The sequence below is a fragment of the Cetorhinus maximus genome, chromosome 11 (genome assembly GCF_964194155.1).
Source record: "Cetorhinus maximus chromosome 11, sCetMax3.hap1.1, whole genome shotgun sequence".
In the NCBI taxonomy this organism is placed as follows: Eukaryota; Metazoa; Chordata; class Chondrichthyes; order Lamniformes; family Cetorhinidae; genus Cetorhinus; species Cetorhinus maximus.
This window is the reverse complement of record NC_135889.1, coordinates 128,041,578-128,060,453: the sequence shown is the minus strand read 5'-3', so window position 1 is coordinate 128,060,453 and position 18,876 is coordinate 128,041,578. Positions and strand designations below refer to the sequence as shown.

At 44.1% G+C, this 18,876-nt stretch overlaps 1 protein-coding gene across 3 annotated transcripts in view; it reads right to left on the bottom strand.

The window, feature by feature from the left end:
• Nucleotides 1-18,876, bottom strand: part of ankzf1 (ankyrin repeat and zinc finger peptidyl tRNA hydrolase 1) — a 62,357-nt gene that overhangs the window by 30,992 nt on the left and 12,489 nt on the right. For all 3 annotated transcript variants that reach the window (XM_078552764.1, XM_078552766.1, XM_078552765.1), the window contains exons 5-7: nucleotides 15,159-15,277; nucleotides 12,058-12,211; nucleotides 401-623 (exon numbers count right to left, since the gene is read on the bottom strand). In XM_078552764.1, the coding sequence (XP_078408890.1) occupies nucleotides 401-623; nucleotides 12,058-12,211; nucleotides 15,159-15,277 (496 nt within the window). The remainder of the gene's footprint in view (nucleotides 1-400; nucleotides 624-12,057; nucleotides 12,212-15,158; nucleotides 15,278-18,876) is intronic.

Genomic DNA, 18,876 nt, shown 5'->3' with positions numbered 1-18,876 from the left:
CCGGACCGCATCCCCTTAACCTGGGGCTCTCCGGACCGCATCCCCTTAACCTGGGGCTCTCCGGCCCGCGCCGCCTTAACCTGGGGCTCTCCGGCCCGCGCCGCCTTAACCTGGGGCTCTCTGGGCCGCAGCCCCTTAACCTGGGGCTCTCCGGGACGCAGCCCCTTAACCTGGGGCTCTCCGGACCGCAGCCCCTTAACCTGGGGCTCTCCGGACCGCAGCCCCTTAACCTGGGGCTCTCCGGACCGCAGCCCCTTAACCTGGGGCTCTCCGGACCGCAGCCCCTTAACCTGGGGCTCTCCGGACCACAGCCCCTTAACCTGGGCCTGTCTGGACAGTGAAACTGGGCTCCCTGTGATCCAGAGGTACCTTTTATTCTGCACGGTTACACGGGACTCACCATAGATCTCTATGGTGGAAAGAATTGCATGGACCCGTTTCACTTCTTTGAAGGTGGCTCTCCTGGTGAGGAAGGGAATGCCCCGTAGACGGCTGTCACTCCGGCTTAGGATGGGCTCTTTGCCGCTGAAGAAGATGCTCCTGTTATAACTGGGAGCTCGGAGGAAGATGGCACTGGCCACTCGCAGAGACTCGGACCAACTCATCAACAAATCCTCAACATCCTGCAGCCAGGAACAAGTACAAGGTGGTTCACCAAACAGGCAAACAAATCAATGCTCTGTCACAATTACTGCATACAACCATAGAGTGATACAGCACAGGAGGGAGCCATTCAACCCTTTGGGCCTGTACTGGCTCCGTGAAAGAGCTATTCAACTAACACCACTCCCGCTGCTCTTCCCCACAGTCCTCCAAATATTTTCCGCTTCAAGTATTTACCCAATTCTCCTTTTGAAAGATTCTATTGAATCTGCTTTCACCGCCCTTTCAGGCAATGCGTTCCAGATCACAACAACTCACATGGAAAATTCCTCATCTCCCCTTCTGGTTCCTTTGCCAATTATCTTCAATCTGTGTCCCTCTGGTTACTGACCCTCCTGCCACTGGACACAGTTTCTCCATATTTATTCCATCTAAATCCTTCACGATTTTGAACACCTCAATTAAATCTCCCTTTAATCTTCTTCCCAGCTCATTACATAACTGAAGTACATCGCCCCTTATATCACACCTTTAAAACTCCTCTGCACCCTCTCCAAGTATTGAGCACAATCCTCCATCTGGGGATTAAAGGTGGAATTGTAAAGGTTGGGTAAAACTCTCCAGCTTTCATACTTTATGCCTCTGTTAATAAAGCCAAGGATCCAGTCTGCTTTTTGAACTGCCTACTCAACATATCCAGCAGCTTCTAAGGTTTGTCTACAAGCATTCACTAGATTTTCTATACCACCACCCACTTTAAAGTTAAAAGCAAAATACTGCTGGTGCTGGAAATCCAAAATAAAAACAGAAAATGCTGGAAAAACTCAGCAGGTCTGGCAGCATCTGTGGAGAGAGAAACCGAGTTAACGTTTTGAGTCTGTATGACCATTCCTCAGAGGGTCTGAAGAAGGGTCTTACGGACTCAAAAGATTAACTCTGTTTCTCTCTCCACAGCTGCTGACAGACCTGCTGAGTTTTTCTAGCATTTTCTGTTTTTATTCCCACCTTAAAGTTGTACAATTAGTTTATTTTTCATCCAAAATATCTCTCCAATTCTCTGCATGAAATTTCTCAACGCACAAAATATTAACATTTGAATCAAAATCGCCCTCAGTTAACAGTCTTAAAAATAAGGACTTGAAACGTCAACTCTTTTCTTCTCCACAGATACTGCCAGACCTGCTGAGTTTTGCCAGGTAATTCTGTTTTTGTTTTGGATTTCCAGCATCCGCAGTAGTTTTTTGTTTTTAAAAATAAGGTTCTCTGGGCTCCGGAGTATGTAACAGCTTCGGAGTATTCTGGTCCAACAGTCACAATGACGTGCGTTCAAACCCCACACCAGAGATGACAGCTCACAATCCAGGTTGACACACCAAGTATCGTACTGAAGGAGTGCTGCACAGTCGCAGAGGCAGTGCTGAAGGAAAGCTACACTTTCAGGGGGGCAGCACTGGGGAACGCTGCACTGTCGGTAGGTCAGCGCGGAGGGAGTGCTGCACTGTCGGTAGGTCAGCGCGGAGGGAGTGCTGCACTGTCGGTAGGTCAGCGCGGAGGGAGTGCTGCACTGTCGGTAGGTCAGCGCTGAGGGAGTGCTGCACTGTCGGTAGGTCAGCGCGGAGGGAGTGCTGCACTGTCGGTAGGTCAGCGCGGAGGGAGTGCTGCACTGACGGTAGGTCAGCGCGGAGGGACTGCTGCACTGACGGTAGGTCAGCGCGGAGGGACTGCTGCACTGTCGGTAGGTCAGCGCGGAGGGACTGCTGCACTGTTGGTAGGTCAGCGCGGGGGGAGTGCTGCACTGTCGGCAGGTCAGCGCAGAGGGAGTGCTGCACTGTCGGTAGGTCAGCGCGGAGGGAGTGCTGCACTGTCGGTAGGTCAGCGCGGAGGGAGTGCTGCACTGTCGGTAGGTCAGCGCGGAGGGAGTGCTGCACTGTCGGGCGGAGGGAGTGCTGCACTGTCGGTGGGTCAGCGCGGAGGGAGTGCTGCACTGTCGGTAGGTCAGCGCGGAGGGAGTGCTGCACTGTCGGTAAGTCAGCGCGGAGGGAGTGCTGCACTGTCGGTAGGTCAGCGCGGAGGGAGTGCTGCACTGTCGGTAGGTCAGCGCGGAGGGAGTGCTGCACTGTCGGTAGGTCAGCGCGGAGGGAGTGCTGCACTGTCGGAAGGTCAGCACTGAGGGAGCGCTGCACTGTCGGAAGGTCAGCACTGAGGGAGCGCTGCACTGTCGGAAGGTCAGCACTGAGGGAGCGCTGCACTGTCGATGTGCCACCTTTCAGCTAAGAAATTACACCAAGGCCCCATTTGCTTTCTCAGGTGTAACTGAAAAATCCCACGGCCACAATTGGGAGTAGAGAGGGGGAGCTCTTCATTGTCCTGTTGCTTTTGAGATCTTGTTGTGCATAAATTGGATACAGTATTTCTTAAATTACAACAGTGACAGCATTTCAGATGCACAGCATAGGCTTTGAAGTGGTTCGGGACATTTTGACTGGTGTAAAGTGCTGTAGGAATGCACGTTTTTGTCCATTGTAGTCCTGTGTACATCAGGGATGAGCTAAGCGGTCCTTGACAATGTGGGTTGCAGTGTGGATGTTGCAAGAATATCCTGAATTCACACTGGCAATCATGCGAACATACAAAATAGGAGAAGTAGGCCATTTGGCTCATCAAGCCTGCTCTGCCATTCAATAAGGTCATGGCTGTACTACTTGTGATTCGAATTCTACATTTCCATCGATTCCCGATGGCCTTTGATTCCCTTGTCTAACAAGAAACTAGCTACCTCCATCTTAAAAATATTCACTGACCCCGCCTACACCACCTTCTGAGGCAGAGTGTTCCAAAGTTGCATAACCCTCTGAGAAAAAATTTCTCCTCATCTCTGTCCTAAAAGGGTGACCCCTAATTATTCAGGGTCTTATATACTTACATAGAAACATAGAAACTAGGAGCAGGAGTAGGCCATTCGGCCCTTCGAGCCTGCTCTGCCATTCATTATGATCATGGCTGATCATCCAACTCAATAGCCTGCTCCCGCTTTCTCCCCATATCCTTTGATCCCTTTCGCCCCAAGAGCTATATCTAACTCTTTCTTGAAAACATACAATCTTTTGGCTTAAACTACTTTCTGTGGTAGCAAGTTCCACAGGCTCACCACTCTCTGGGTGAAGAAATTTCTCCTCATCGCAGTCCTAAATGATCTACCCTGTTTCCTCAGACTGTTCTGGAACATTCTTCTTGCATCTACCCTGTCTAGTCCTGTTAGAATTTTATAGGTTTCTATGAGATCCCCCCTCATTCTTCTGAACTCCAGCGAATATAATCCTAACCAACTCAATCTCTCCTCATATGTCAGTCCCACCATCCCAGGAATCATTTGGGTAAACCTTCACTGCACTCCCTCTATAGCAAGAACATCCTTCCTCAGATAAGGAGACCAAAACTGCACACAATATGCCAGGTGTGGTCTCACCAAGGCCCTGTATAATTGCAGCAAGGCATCCCTGCTCCTTTACTCGAATCCTCTCACTCTGAAGGCCAACATACCATTTGCCTTCTTTACCGCCTGCTGCACCTGCATGCTTACCTTCAACGACTAGTGTACAAGGACACCCAGGTCTCGTTGCACATTCCCCTCAACCAAGTCACCCCTCACTCTTTTAAAATCCAGTGGAAACAAACCCAGTCTGTCCAACCTATCCTCATAAGACAACCCACTCATTCCAGTTATCAATCTAGTAAACCCCCTCTGAACCGCCTCCAACGTATTTACATCCTTCCTTAAACAAGGAGACCAAAACTGTGCACACTGTCTGAGATGCGGTCTCACCAATGCCCTGTATAAATGAAGCATAACATCCTTACTTTTATGTTCAATTCCCCTCATAATAAAGGATAACATTCCATTAGCCTTCTTAACCACCTGCATAGTAACTTTTTGTGACTCGTGCATGAAAACACCTCAATCCCTCTGCACCTCAGAATTCTGCAGTCGTTCTCCATTGATGTAATACTCTGCTTTTTCATTCTTCCTGCCAAAGTGAACAATTTCACATTTTCCCACATATTCCATCTGCCAGATTTTTGCCCACTCACTCAATCTATCTATATCCATCTGCAAACTCCTTGTGTCTTCTTCACAACATATTTTCCTACCTATCTGTGTCACCTACAAGTTTAGCTACCACGCCTTCACTCCCTTCATCTAAGTCATTGATGTAAATTGTAAAAAGTTGAGGCCCCACCACAGGCCCCTGTGTGACTCCATTTGTCACATCCTGCCAATCAGAGAAAGATCCACTTATGCATACTCTCTGTTTTCTGCCAGCCAGCCAATCCTCTATCCAGGCCACTATGTTACCCCCTACACCGTGAGCTTTTATTTTCCACAATAACCTTAGATGTGGCACCTTATCAAATGCTTTCTGGGAATCCAAGTGCAGCACGTCTACAGGCTCCCCTTTAACCACAGCACATGTTGCTCCTTCAAAGAGCTCTATTTGTTTGGCTAAACATGATTTCCCTTTCACAATACCATGCTCCAATTACCTTGCGTTTTTCTAAGTGCCCAGCTATAACCTCTATAATGATTGACTCTAACACCTTCCCCACGTCAGATGTCAAGCTAACTGGCCTATAGTTTCTTGCCTCCCCACCTTCTTGAATAGAGGGTTTATATTTGCTAATTTTCAGTCTGATGGAACCTTTCCAGAATCTAGGGAATTTTGGAAAATTAACACCAATGCATCTACTACCTCATTAACCACCTCTTTTAAGACCCAAGGATGAAGGTCATCTGGACCCGGAGACTTGTCAGCCCAAAGCTCCATCAGTTTGCTCAGCACTGCTTCCCTAGTGACTGTAATTTCACCAAGTTCCCCTCTCCCCTCCACCTCCTGATTTACAGCTATTACTGGAATGTTTTTTATATCATTCATAATGAAGACAGAAGCAAAATATTTGTTCATTACATCTGCCATTTCCTTATTATCTACTATTAACTCCCCATTCTCACTCTCTAGTAAACCAACAATCACTTTACCTACTCTTTTCCTGTTTAAATACCTGAAGAAACTCTTGCTATCGTTTTTACATTTCTAGCTAGCTTCCTCACTCTAATTGCTTTCTCCTGGTTAACCTTTTAGTCATTCACTGTCGTTCTTTATATTCTGACCCAATCATCTGACCTGCTACTCATCTTTGCGCAGTTATATACTTTCCTTAATTCTTTAGTTAACCCTAGATGGTCAGTCTTCCCCTTTAGAATTTTTCTCTATAGTAAGAATATACTTATTTTGAGTATTCTGAAAAATCCCCTTAAATGTCTGCCAGTATTTCTCTATTGACCTATCCCCTAGCCTAGCATCCCAGTTCACTTCAGCTAGCTCAGCTTTCATTGCTGCATAGTTGCCCTTATTTAAGTTTAAAATACGAGCCTTAGACCCACCCTTCTCCCTTTCAAACTGGATATAAAATTCAATCTGCTGTGGTCACTGCTACCTATGCGTGCCTTCACTCTGAGGTCATTAATTCATCCGGTCACATTACACAATACCAAGTCTAATTTAACCTGCTCTCTGGTTGGTTCCAGAGTGTGCTGCTCTAAGAAACTCTCTTAAAAGTATTCTATGAACTCCTCATCCAGGCTACAACTGCCAATCTGATTTTGCCAGTTTATATGTAGATTCAAGTCACCCATGATTATTGCCATCCGTTTATCATAAGCACCCAATATTTCTTCTTGTATACTTTGTCCTAAATTGTGCTTACTGTTAGGGGGCCTGTAGACCACTCTCAGTAGTGACGTCCTTCCCCTACTATCCCTCAACACCACCCAAACGCATTCTACATCCTGATCTCCTGAACCAAGGTCATCTTTAACTGTTGCACAAAAGCCATCCTTGATAACCAGTGCTACCCCTCCACCTTTACCTCACTCCCTATTCTTCTTGCAGGTCATATTCCTCAACATTCAGGACCCAATCTTTGTCATGCTGCAGCCAGGTCTCCGTAATGGCTATCAGATCATATTTATTTACTTTAATGTGCGCTATCGATTTGTTTACTTTGTTATGAATGCTATGAGCATTCAGGTACAAAGCTTTTAGTTTTCTCCTTTTGTTATATTTGTGACATCTGGTTTTGATTACTGGTGCATTCTTAGGTTTTTCCTCTCTGTCCCTTCCTGCCATTCTCTGACCCTCATTTTCCTTATTCATAGAGTCAAAGAGGTCTACAGCACAGAAAAAGGCCCTTTGGCCCATCGAGTCTACGCCGGTCAAACAAGTACCTAACTATTCTAATCCCATTTTCCACCACTAGGCCCATAGCCTTGTATGCCATGGCATCACAAGTGCACATCCAAATACTTCTTAAATGCTATAAGGGTTTCTGCCTCTGCCACCCTTTCAGGCAGTGAGTTCCAGATTCCCACTACCCTCTGGGTGAAAAAAGTCTTCCTCACATCCCCTCTAAACCACTTGCCCATCAGCTTAAATCTATGCCCCCTGGTTATTGATCCCTCCACCAAGGGGAAAAGTTCCTTCCTGTCTACCCTATCTATGCCCCTCATTATTATGATTCTCCTCTCTTACATTGTCTTTATTCTTTGATATACTATATCTTTCCACATTTGATCCCTTATCCCCACTATATAGTTTAAAGACCTCTCTACTTCCCTAGTTATGTGGTTCGCAAGAACACTGCTCCCAGTACAGTTCAGGTGTAGATCGTCCCAACGTTACAGCCCTCAATTTCCCCAGTACTGGTGCCAGTGCCCCAAAAACCAGAACCCAGTTCTCCCACACCAGTCTTTGAGCCGCATGTTCAGCTCTCTAATTTTATTTAACCTTTGCCAATTTGCACGTGGCTCAGGTAATAATTCAGAGATTATTTGAGGTCCTACTTTTCAATTTAGTGCCTAGCTCCTCATACTCTCTATGCAGAACCTCTTTCCTTTTTCTACTTGGGTCATTGGTACCTACATGAATCCACGACAACTGGATCCTCCCCCTCCCACTGCAAGTTGCTCTAAGCAGAGGTCCTGAACCCTGGCACCAGGCAGGCAACACAGCCATTTGGAATCTCACTCTTTGCTGCAAAGACCTGTGTCAATCCCATAAGACGTAGGAGCAGAAGTTGACCATTCGGCCCATTGAATCTGCTCCATCATTCAATGAGATCATGGCTGATCTGATAATCCTCAATTCCACTTTCCTGCCTTTTCCCCATAACCCTCAATTCCCTTACTGATTAAAAATCTGTATCTCAGTCTTGAATATACTTAACAACCCAGCCTCTAGAGCCCTCTGCGGTAGATAATTCCACAGATTCACTACGCTTAGAGAAGAAATTCCTCCTCATCTCTGTCTTAAATGGCAACATGTTACTCTGAGATTTGGCCCTCTGGTCCTAGCCTCTCCCACAAGGGGAAACAACCTCTCAGTACCTACCCAGTTAAGGTCCCTAAGAACCTTATATGCTTCAATAAGGTCGCCTCTCATTCTTCTAAACTCCAATGAGTTACAGACTCAACCTACTCAACCTCTCCTCAAAAGAAAATCCCTCCATGCCCGGGATCAACCTAGTGAACCTTCTCTGGACTGCCTCCAATGCCAGTATATCTTTCCTTAGATAAGGGGACCAAAACTGTACACACTATTCTAGCTGTGGTCTAACTAGTGCCTTGTATAGTTTTAGCAAGACTTCCCTATTTTTATACTCCAATCCCTTTGAAATAAAGGCCAACATTCCATTTGCCTTCCCTATTACCTGCTGAACTTGTATGTTAGCTTTTTGTGATTCATGCACAAGGACTCCCAAATCCCTCTGTGTTGCAGCTTTCTACAGTCTTTCTCCATTTAAATAATATTCAGCTTCTCTATTCTTCCTGCCAAAGTTCATAACCTCACATTTTCCCACATATTCCATCTGCCAAGTTTTTTCCAACTCACTTAACCTGTCTATTTCCCTCTGTAGACTCTTTGTGTCATCCTCACCACTTGCCTTCCCACCTATTTTGTCATTCGCAAACTTAGCGATAGTACATTCACTTCCCTCATCGAAGTCATTAATATATAGTAAATAACTGTGGCCCCAGCACTGATCCCTGTGGCACTCTACTAGTTACAGGTTGCCATCCTGAAAATGCCCCCCTTATCCCAACTCTGTCTTCTATTAGTTAGCCAATCCTCTATCCATGCTAATATACTACCCCCAACACCATGGGTTCTTATCTTATTAAGTAGCCTTATGTGCGGTACCTTATCAAATGTCTTTTGGGAATCCAAATATATTAGACCATAAGACATAGAAACAGAAATTAGGCCAATCGGCCCATCATGTCTGCTCCGCCATTCAATCATGGCTGATAAGTTTCTCAACCCCATTCTCCCGCCTTCTCCCTGTAACCTTTGATCTCCTTACCAATCAAGAACCTATCTATCTCGGTCTTAAATACACTCAATGACCTGGCCTCCACAGCCTTCTGTAGCAATGAATTCCATACATTCACCACTCTCTGGCTAAAGAAGTTTCTCCTCATCTCTGTTCTAAAAGGTCTTCCTTTTATTACATCTACTATTTCCCCTTTATCTATCCTGCTTGTTACCTCCTCAAAGAATTCTAATAAATTTGTTCGGCATGATCTCCCCTTCATGAAGCCATGCTGACTCTGCTTGACTAGATTATGCATTTCTAAATGCTCTGCTGTTACATCCTTTATAATAGACACCAACATTTTCCCAATGACAGATGTTAAGCTAATTGGCCTATAGTTACCTGTTTTTTGTCTCCCTCCCTTTTTGAATAAGGACGTTACAGTGACAGTTTTGCAATCCTCTGGGGCTTTCCCAGAATCTAAGGATTCTTGGACGATTACTACCAGTGGATCCATATCTTTGTAGCTACTTCCTTTAATATCCTAGGATGCAGCCCATCAGGTCCAGGGCACTTTATTGGCCTTTAGCCCCATTAGATTCCCTAGTACTTTTTCTCTAGTGATAGTTATTGTATTTATTTTCTCCACCCACCCCCCGGCTTTTGCCCTTGATTATTTAGTATTTTTGGAATGCTATTAGTACCTTCTACCATGAAGACTGATGCAAAGTATTTATTCAACTTCTCTGCCATTTCCTGGTTCCCCATTATTATTTCCCCAGCCTCATTCTCTAAGGGGCCTATGTTCACTTTGGCCTCTCTCTTCCTGTTTATATATTTAAAGAAGCTCTGACTGTCCATTTTTATATTACTTGCTAGTTTATCCTCAAAGTTTATTTTCTCTCTCTTTTTGGTCATCTTTTGTTGGTTTTCAAAACTTTCCCAATCCTCTGGCTTACCACTAATCTTTGCCACATTGTATGTTTTTCCTTTCAATTTGATATACTCCGTAACTCCCTTGGTTAGCCATAGTTGGTTTATCCCCTTCCGAGAATCCTCCTTCCTCACTGGGATATATCTTTGTTGTGAGTCATGAATTATTTTCTTTAACATCTGCCATTGTTCATCAACCCTCTTTTCTGCTAAACTCCTTTCCCAGTCCACTCCAGCCAACTCTGCCCCCATTTCATTGTAATTACCCTTATTTAAGTTTAGCTCAGTTGTTTCCGACCCAAGTTTCTTACTCTCAAACTGAATGCTAAATTCCACCATATTATGGTCACTGTTTCCTAGGGGATCTTTTACTCTGAGGTCATTTATTAAACCTGCCTCATTACACATCACCAGATCCAAAATAGCCTGATCCCTGGTTGGATCCACAACATGTTGTTCTAGGAAACTATCCCAAATATACACTATGAATTCTTGCCCGTGTCTACCTCTGGCACGTTGATTTACCCAATCTACATGAAGATTAAAGTCACTCATGATTAATATATTGTCTTTTTTACATACCCTGATTATCTCCTGACTAATTCTCTGTCCTACAGTATAGCTACTGTTGGGGGGCCTATAGGCTACTCCCACCAGTGTCTTCTTCCCTTTGTTATTTCTTACCGCCACCCATATGGATTCTACATCTCCTGATCCAAGATCATTTCTTACTATCGTACTTATTCTATCTCATACTAACAAAGCTACTCCACCACCCTTTCCTTCCTGCCTGTCCTTTCGAAAGCCACATACCTCTGAATACTTAGTTCCCAACTTTGATCTCCTTGTAACCATGTCTCCGTAATGGCTATAAGATCATACCCATTAACCTCTATTTGTGCCGTTAATTCATTTATTTTGTTCTGAATACTATGTGCATTTAAGTAAAAAGCCATGAATTTTGACTTTTTACCATTTTTCCCACTTTGACCCTATTTGCTGCTTTTTTAAATGTTTGTACACTCTGTCCCTTCCTGTCACACTCTGGGTATCATTATCTAAATAGCTGCCCTGCAATGCTGCCATATCATTTTGCTTTGTAAGCCAATGTATCCCCTCTCCAGAACCACCCTCCCTCTATTTATTGTAAAGCCCTCTCTACGGCCCTAGTTATTTGATTCGCCATGATCCCTCACTTTACTGTCCCCTATGTTACTTTTTGCTTGCCTTTTTGCTCATTTCTTTTTGCTTGAATGGCTTCCTGTACCACGGTGCCATGGTCAGTTTGCTCATCCACCCTGCAGCCCCCACTCTCAACCAAACAAGCTGAGAGAACCTCAAAACTGTCGCACAATTGCAGAGGCTCACACTCCTGCATGCTGAGTCCCCTTACCTCCTCACTCGCAGTCACACCCTCCTGTCCCTGATTGCTGACCAAATCAGAAGGTCCTATCCAAAGTGCTGTGACTGCCTCCTGGGACAAAACATTCCGGTAACTTTCCCTCTCCCTGATGTATCACAGAGTCTGCAGCTCAGCCTCCAGCTCAATCATTCTGAGCTGGAGTTCCTCAAGTTGCAAACATTGCAGGCGTGTTTGACCTGGATCACAGTGTTATCCAGGAGCTCCCACATGCTGCAGCTTTAACACATCACCTGTCCTGCCATCCTTAATGTGTTTTAAATAATTGCTTAATTATATTATTGACTTATTCAAGTTTTTAAAAAAATGTATTTTATTAACTTTACCACCAATTTGAATATTATTTAAATCTTAGGAATAGAATAGACCTTAGCCAACCACCAAACAGCTAATTCCTTTCCCTGTACCAGAGCAAGAACCAATTCCAACAGGGTGAGAAAGATACAAGAAGGAAACAAACACCACCTTCCTCCCCCGCCCCCACCCCGTCACCAAACTCCAAATCTGCACTCCGTTTGCCAAGGCTGACTAAAGGGGCCTGTATTTATAGCCAGAACTGGGGCTAGAGTGACCAGATTCAGCCAGTTAGCTAATTAACGACTCAGTTCTCACAGCAGAGAGTGAGTTTACTCTGTCTGAGCTGCAAGAAAAATATAACTTAGCCTGTTTACACAATACCTTCCAGTTACTGGTAATTACAAACTAGGCGAGGGAGGTTACAAATCAGCGACCTTCACAAGAGCAGCTTCGTTGTAACGCCTGAGCGAGGCTCCAGCTGACTTCGGCACTCGACTTCGGTTCTGAGCATCCCTCGCACCCTGGGCAGTTCCGCGCTTTGCCCGCACGGTGTATCGGTGAAAGGTCTTATGGTGGACTGCTTCATTCCTGAGGGAGAGAGGAACAATCGTACTGAGTACTTAAGTAAAACACAACACATAACCCCAACATTATCCCCATCAAACACTCCCAGGACAGGTACAGCACGGGGTTAGATACAGAGTAAAGCTCCATCTACAGCGTCCCCATCAAACACTCCCAGGACAGGTACAGCACGGGGTTAGATACAGAGTAAAGCTCCATCTACAGCGTCCCCATCAAACACTCCCAGGACAGGTACAGCACGGGGTTAGATACAGAGTAAAGCTCCCTCTACACTGTCCCCATCAAACACTCCCAGGACAGGTACAGCACGGGGTTAGATACAGAGTAAATCTCCCTCTACACTGTTCCCATCAAACTCTCCCAGGGCAGGGTATAGCACGGCGTTAGATACAGAGTAAAGCTCCCTCTCCACCGTCCCCATCAAACACTCCCAGAACAGGTACAGCACGGGGTTAGATACAGAGTGAAGCTCCCTCTACACTGTCCCCATCAAACACTCCCAGAACAGGTACAGCACAGGGTTAGATACAGTGTACACAGGAACACAGGCCATTTTGTCTCTCGAGCCTATTCCACCAATCAATAAGACAATGACTGATCTGCAACCCAATCTCGTAACCCTTAATAGCTTTGATTAAGTAAAATTTAGCAATTTCAGATTTAATGGCTTAGACCTGGGTGCACGGGGCACAATTTCAACATTTGTGGATGACAGGAAACGTGAAATTATTGTGATCAGTGAGGTCATTAGTTATAGACTTCAAAATGACATAAATAGGCTGACGGAATGGACGGACAAGTGGCAGATGAAAATTAGCGCAGAAAAATGTAAAGTGATATATTTTGTAAGGAAGAACCAAGAGAGGCAATTTAAAATAAAGGGTACAATTCTGTAGGGAGTGCAAGAACAGAGAGACCTGGCAGTACATGGCTAGGTTGGGATGGTGGTTAACAGGGAATACATGATCTTGGGTCTTTTAAATAGAGTAAGAATACAAAAGTTATGGTCAACTGGTTCGGTATCATCAAGATATTAATGTGGATAATGTTATTAGGAATTATTTTAAAGTGGACTTGTATTGGGGTCTGTGGGTGTGAATGTATGTGTCTTAATTAGATTAAAGCCAGATTGCCTGGGTGCCTTGATGTATAGCAGTTTTGAGATGTTAAACAGTAAGGTAGAGGGGATATTTCCATTTTGTTGAATAAACCATTCAAAGGCTGGGGGTGAAATCTTGCCCCTAGTTGGGAGAGACCAAGCAATATGTTTATGTTACTAATAAAATTGGTACTATGAAAGGGGTTTCATTGTTAGAAGAGGTGGAGTTCAAAGGGCCTGGTGATACAATGAGAGCTTGCATTCAAAGGGAAGGTTAGGTATATACAGAATAGAGTTTTTGTGTGTGAGTCAGAGGGATACTGCCTGCAAGTCTACAACTGTGCAAAGGAACCAAATTGAAAGGAACCTCATTTTGAATTCGTAAGATAAAATGTGCTTTGCCTGGTGTCTGTTTAAGTCTACGAATTATTGTTGCCTTAGAGAAGATTATTTGGGAGTGATTAATTTGGGGGTTGTTTACAAGTTATTATGGTCGTAATTTGTAGACAGGAGTGTGTGTTCAAATTTGTTAAATTAATAAATGTTTAATTTAATTTACATAATAAAAACCTCTAGAGGTTTGGTGGTTTTTATTTCTGAATTCAGAGCTACATCTCAAACATACCGATTGAAAATATAGTTTATGGCAGTTGTTTAAAGTTTCCCTCTGGGGTTTTAAAATAACTCAGCCTTTACCAACTGCTGTGTCATAACATTCGGCCTCAATTGGAGTATCGTGTCCAGTTCTGGGCGCCCCACTTTTGGAAGGATAGTTAGACATTAGAGAGACTGCAGAAAAGATTGATGAGAATGGTTCCAGGGAAGAGGAACTTCAGTTATGAACATTAATTAGAGAAGTTGGAATGGGTCTCCTTAAAGGAAAGGCTGAGAAGAGATTTGATCAAGATATTTGAAATCTTGAGGGGTCTAGACAAAGTAGATAGCAAGAAACTATTCCCATTGGATATAAGTTTAGAGTAACTGGCAAAAGCAGTAATGACAACAAGAGGGAAAACTTTTTCATGCAGCAGATAGTTATGATCTGGAATGCACTGCCTTAGAGTGTGGCGGATGCAGCTTCAATTGAGGTTTTCAAGAAAGCATTGGATAATTATTCTCTCCACAGATGCTGCAAGAACTATTTAGTATTCCCAGCATTTTCTGATTTTATTTCATTATCCCTACACTCTGTCACTTGCCACTCAGTCAATTTCCAAGCCAGGTCAATAATTTTCCCTCAAATCCATGAACGAAAGTTCCTTTTCCTGTAGGAACCCTCCCTAACACATGGAGCAGGAGGATATTACCACAGGCAGATGTCCCATCAGTGTGGGTGTACCTGCACAAGATAGTCTGCAGCAGTTCAAGAAGGCACCTCACCACCACCTTCCCAAGGGCAACTAGGAATGAGCAATAAATGTTGGCCTAGCCAGCGAAGCCCACATCCCGTGGATGAATAAGAAAAAATAACAATAACAGAGTCACGCTGGAGCATTCCAGATTGTGCCCACTGATCAGGGCATTGGCGGCAATTCTGACCTTTGACAGCCAGTTAGTATTAGAGCTGTCCAAGACACATTAAAACCAGTGTGGGCGCATTGTCACTAATCCTCAGTCAATGTTCTTGCCAAGCTATGTGGCCATGTACCAACCTGCAAGTCACTGCACAGGCTGCACACCAGTCAGCCCCTTTACCATGTGTACCTGGCCATGCATAAAATTTTTCTTCAAGAGTTGCACTCTTAAATGAATCACCCACCTACTCTTCCAGCCCCGTGCCCCCCCAAAAATTAGAGGGTGCTCTTCCCCCAGCCACCTTGTACTTTGACTGTCACATGGTCTTGTACTTACCCTTGAAATACAGCTCCAGCAAAATGTCCGCCGCCCGTCATCAGAATGACCCAGATAGTTTGAGGGTTGAGGCTGAGCAGTGACGACAGGAGACTGCTGTCCTCATGCTCCTCGAGGTCCTGTGGAAACAGAAGGACTGTCACCCATTACTGGCATATTACAGGAGACCCAGAAGCTTTGACAACTGGCTGATCAAACTACAGAATGTACCTCTCAACATACTCCCCACAACCTTGTACCCTGACATAATCTGGCAGTCCCTGCATGCTGACATGTCCCCAGGCAATTCATCCTGAATAAAGGTGAGGATACAAATCTAGCTCACTCCATACCGGAACCCCTCAAACTGCAGGGACATGGGGATTGGCTGTTACCATCCCCATGTTACCACTCCCTCGGGGCTGCACTGGAGTATCACTTAGATGTTTCTATTTAAGCCCTGGAGTGGGTCTTGAACCTGGAACCTTATGACTCAGAGGCGAGATACTGTGTTACAACTGAGCCACAGCTGATACTCAATTAGGGATGGGCAATAAATTTTCATAACATATAAACAGGTTAAAATTGTTTAAATTAATTTTTAAACACCTCTCACTGATCATCTATCATTTCACCAATTAACAGATTTACCCAATCTCTGTCTTATTCCACTGAATGTAGCCTGACCTCAATCTAGAATCAGAGTAGCTGTTTCATGTTTCTCCCTTTCAAACATTATGCTGAACTCATAAGAACATAAGAAGTAGGAGCAGGAGTAGACCATTCGGCCCCTCAAGCCTGCCCCGCCATTCAATACGATCATGGCTGATCTGCCCCAGGTCTCAAATCCTCTTTCGTGCCAGCTCCTCATAGCCCTCAACTCCCCGATATTTCAAAAATCTATCTACCTCCTCTTTAAATACTTTCAGTGATCTAACCTCCACAACTTTCTGGAGTAGAGAATTCCAGACATTCACTACCCTCTGAGAAAAGAAATTCCTTCGCATCTCAGTTTTAAATGAGTGTCCCTTTATTCTGTAACTATGTCCCCAAGTCCGAGATTCCCCCACTAGTGGAAACATCTTCTCAACATCTACCCTGTCAAGCCCCCTCAAAATCTTGTACATTTCAAATAGATCACCCCTCATTCTTCTAAACTCGAATGAATAAAGGCCTAACTTGTTTAGCCATTCTTGATAAGTCAACTCCTTTAGCCAAGGAATCAGCCTAGTGAATCTCTTTTGAACTGCCTCCAATGCCAGTATATCCTTACTTAAATACGGGGACCAAAACTGTACACAGTACTCCAAGTGCGGCCTCGCCAACACCCTGTACAGTTGTAACAAGACTTCCCTATTTTTAAACTCCAACCCCCCCAGCAATACAGACCAAAATTCCATTTGCCTTCTTAATTACTTGCTGCACCTGCATGCTAACTGTTTGTGTTTCATGCACAAGAACACCCAGATCCCTCTGTGCTGCACTTTTTTGGAGTTTCTCTCCATTTAAATAATAGTCTGCCTTTTGATTCTTCCTACCAAAGCGCATGACCTCACACTTTCCTACATTAAACTCCATCTGCCAAGTTTTTGCCCACTCACTCAATCTATCTATAATCCCCTTGCAGATTCCTCCTGTCTTCATCACAACATGCCTTCCCACCTATTTTTGTATTGTCAGCAAATTTGGATATATTACATTCTGCCCTCTCCTCCAAGTCATTAATATAGATAGTAAATAATTGAGGCCCTAGGACTGATACTTGTGGCACTCCACTAGTTACATCTTTCCAACCTGAAAAAGACCCATTAATCCCGACTCTCTGTCTTCTATGTGTTAACCAATCCTCAATCCATGCTAATACATTATCCCCAATACCGTGAGCTCCTATCTTGTGCAATAACCTTTTATGTGGCACCTTGTCGAATGCCCTCTGGAAATCCAAATACACAACATCTACTGGTTCCCCTTTATCAACTCTGCTTGTTATATCCTCAAAGAACTCTAACAAATTTGTCAAATGTGATTTCCCTTTCACTAAACCATGTTGACTCTGTTTGATTGCGTTAAGCTTTTCTAAATGTCCTGCTATTTCTTCCTTAATAACAGACTCTAGCATTTTCCCAACAACAGATGTTAGGCTGATTGGCTTATAGTTTCCCGCTTTTTGTCTCCCTCCCTTCTTGAACAGGGGCGCCACATTAGCAGTTTTTCAATCCACTGGGACCCTCCCAGAATTCAGTGAGTTCTAGAATATTTTGACCAAAGCCTCCACTATCTCTGCAGCCCCTTCCTTTAAAACCCTTGGATGCAGGCCATCAGGTCCTGGCAACTTCCCTGCCTTTAGTCCATTAGTTTGTCAAATACTTTGTCCTTTGTGATAGAGGCTGTTACAAGATCTTTCCTCCCAGTAGCTCCTTCCTTATCTGATATCTTTGGGATGTTTATAGTGTCCTACATCGTGAAGACTGATGCAAAATATTGGTTTAAATTATCTGCCATTTCCTGTTCCCCGTTATCAATTCTCCAGTCGCATCCTCCAAGGGTCCCACGCTCACTTTAGCCACTCTCTTTCTTTTTATATACCCGTAGAAGCTCTTGCTGTTTGTTTTTATATTTCTTGCCAATTTACTTTCACAATCAATTTTCTCCCTCTTTATTAGTTTTTTAGTCATCTGCTGCAGGTTCCTAAAAAATCCCAACCCTTTGGCCTACCATTAGTTTTCGCCGCTTTGTAGGCCTTAGTTTTTCATTGGATACTCCCCTTGACCACCTTTGTTACCACGGGTGGTTCATCCTTCTCATCGAGTCCTTCTTTTTGACCGGGATAAACTTTTGCTGAGTGTTATGAAATATCTACTTAAATGTCTGCCACTGCTCATACACTGACTTTCCCCTTAGTCTATTTTCCCAGCCCGCTATAGACAACTCTTACTTCATACCTCTGCAATTGCTCTTATTTAAGTTGAGGACACTGGTTTGAGACCCGAGTTGCTTGCCCTCAAACTGAATTTGAAATTCTACCATGTTGTGATCGCTACCCCCTAGAGGATCCTTAATTACGAGATCTCTTATTAATCCCACCTCATTATACATTACTAGATCTAAAATAGCCTGTTCCCAGGTAGGTTCTGCAACGTATTGCTCCAAGAAACAATCCCTGATGCACTCTACAAATTCATCTCATGTTACCACTGCCAATCTGATTTGTCCAGTCAATATGCAGATTAAAATCACCCATGACAATCACAATTGTAGTGCCCTGACTTCTTCCCCTTGCTATTCCTTATTTCCACCCAAACTGATTCCACATCACGATCTATTACACCTATATCACTATTCACCACGGCACTGATACCCTCCTTTATTAACAAAGCTACCCCACCTCCTTTTCCTTTTTGTCTATTTTTCCGGAACATCAAATACCCTTGAATACTGAGTTCCCAGTCTTGGTCACCCTGCAACCGTGTCTCTGTAATAGCTATCAGTCATATTCATTTATCTCTGTTTGTGCCGTCAGCTCATCTATCTTGTTTCAAATGCTGCATGCATTCAGATAAAAAGCCTGAAGCTTTGATTTTTTACCATTATTGCTCATTCTGGTTCTGATTTCTGCTGCTCTCTTCTGCTTATATTTTCTGCCACTTCCTGTCACACTTCGATTTTCGTTCGCCTCTTTACCACCCTGCACCCCTGCTCTCTCTCATTTCTTTTTGATTTTTTAAACTTGCCTTCAATT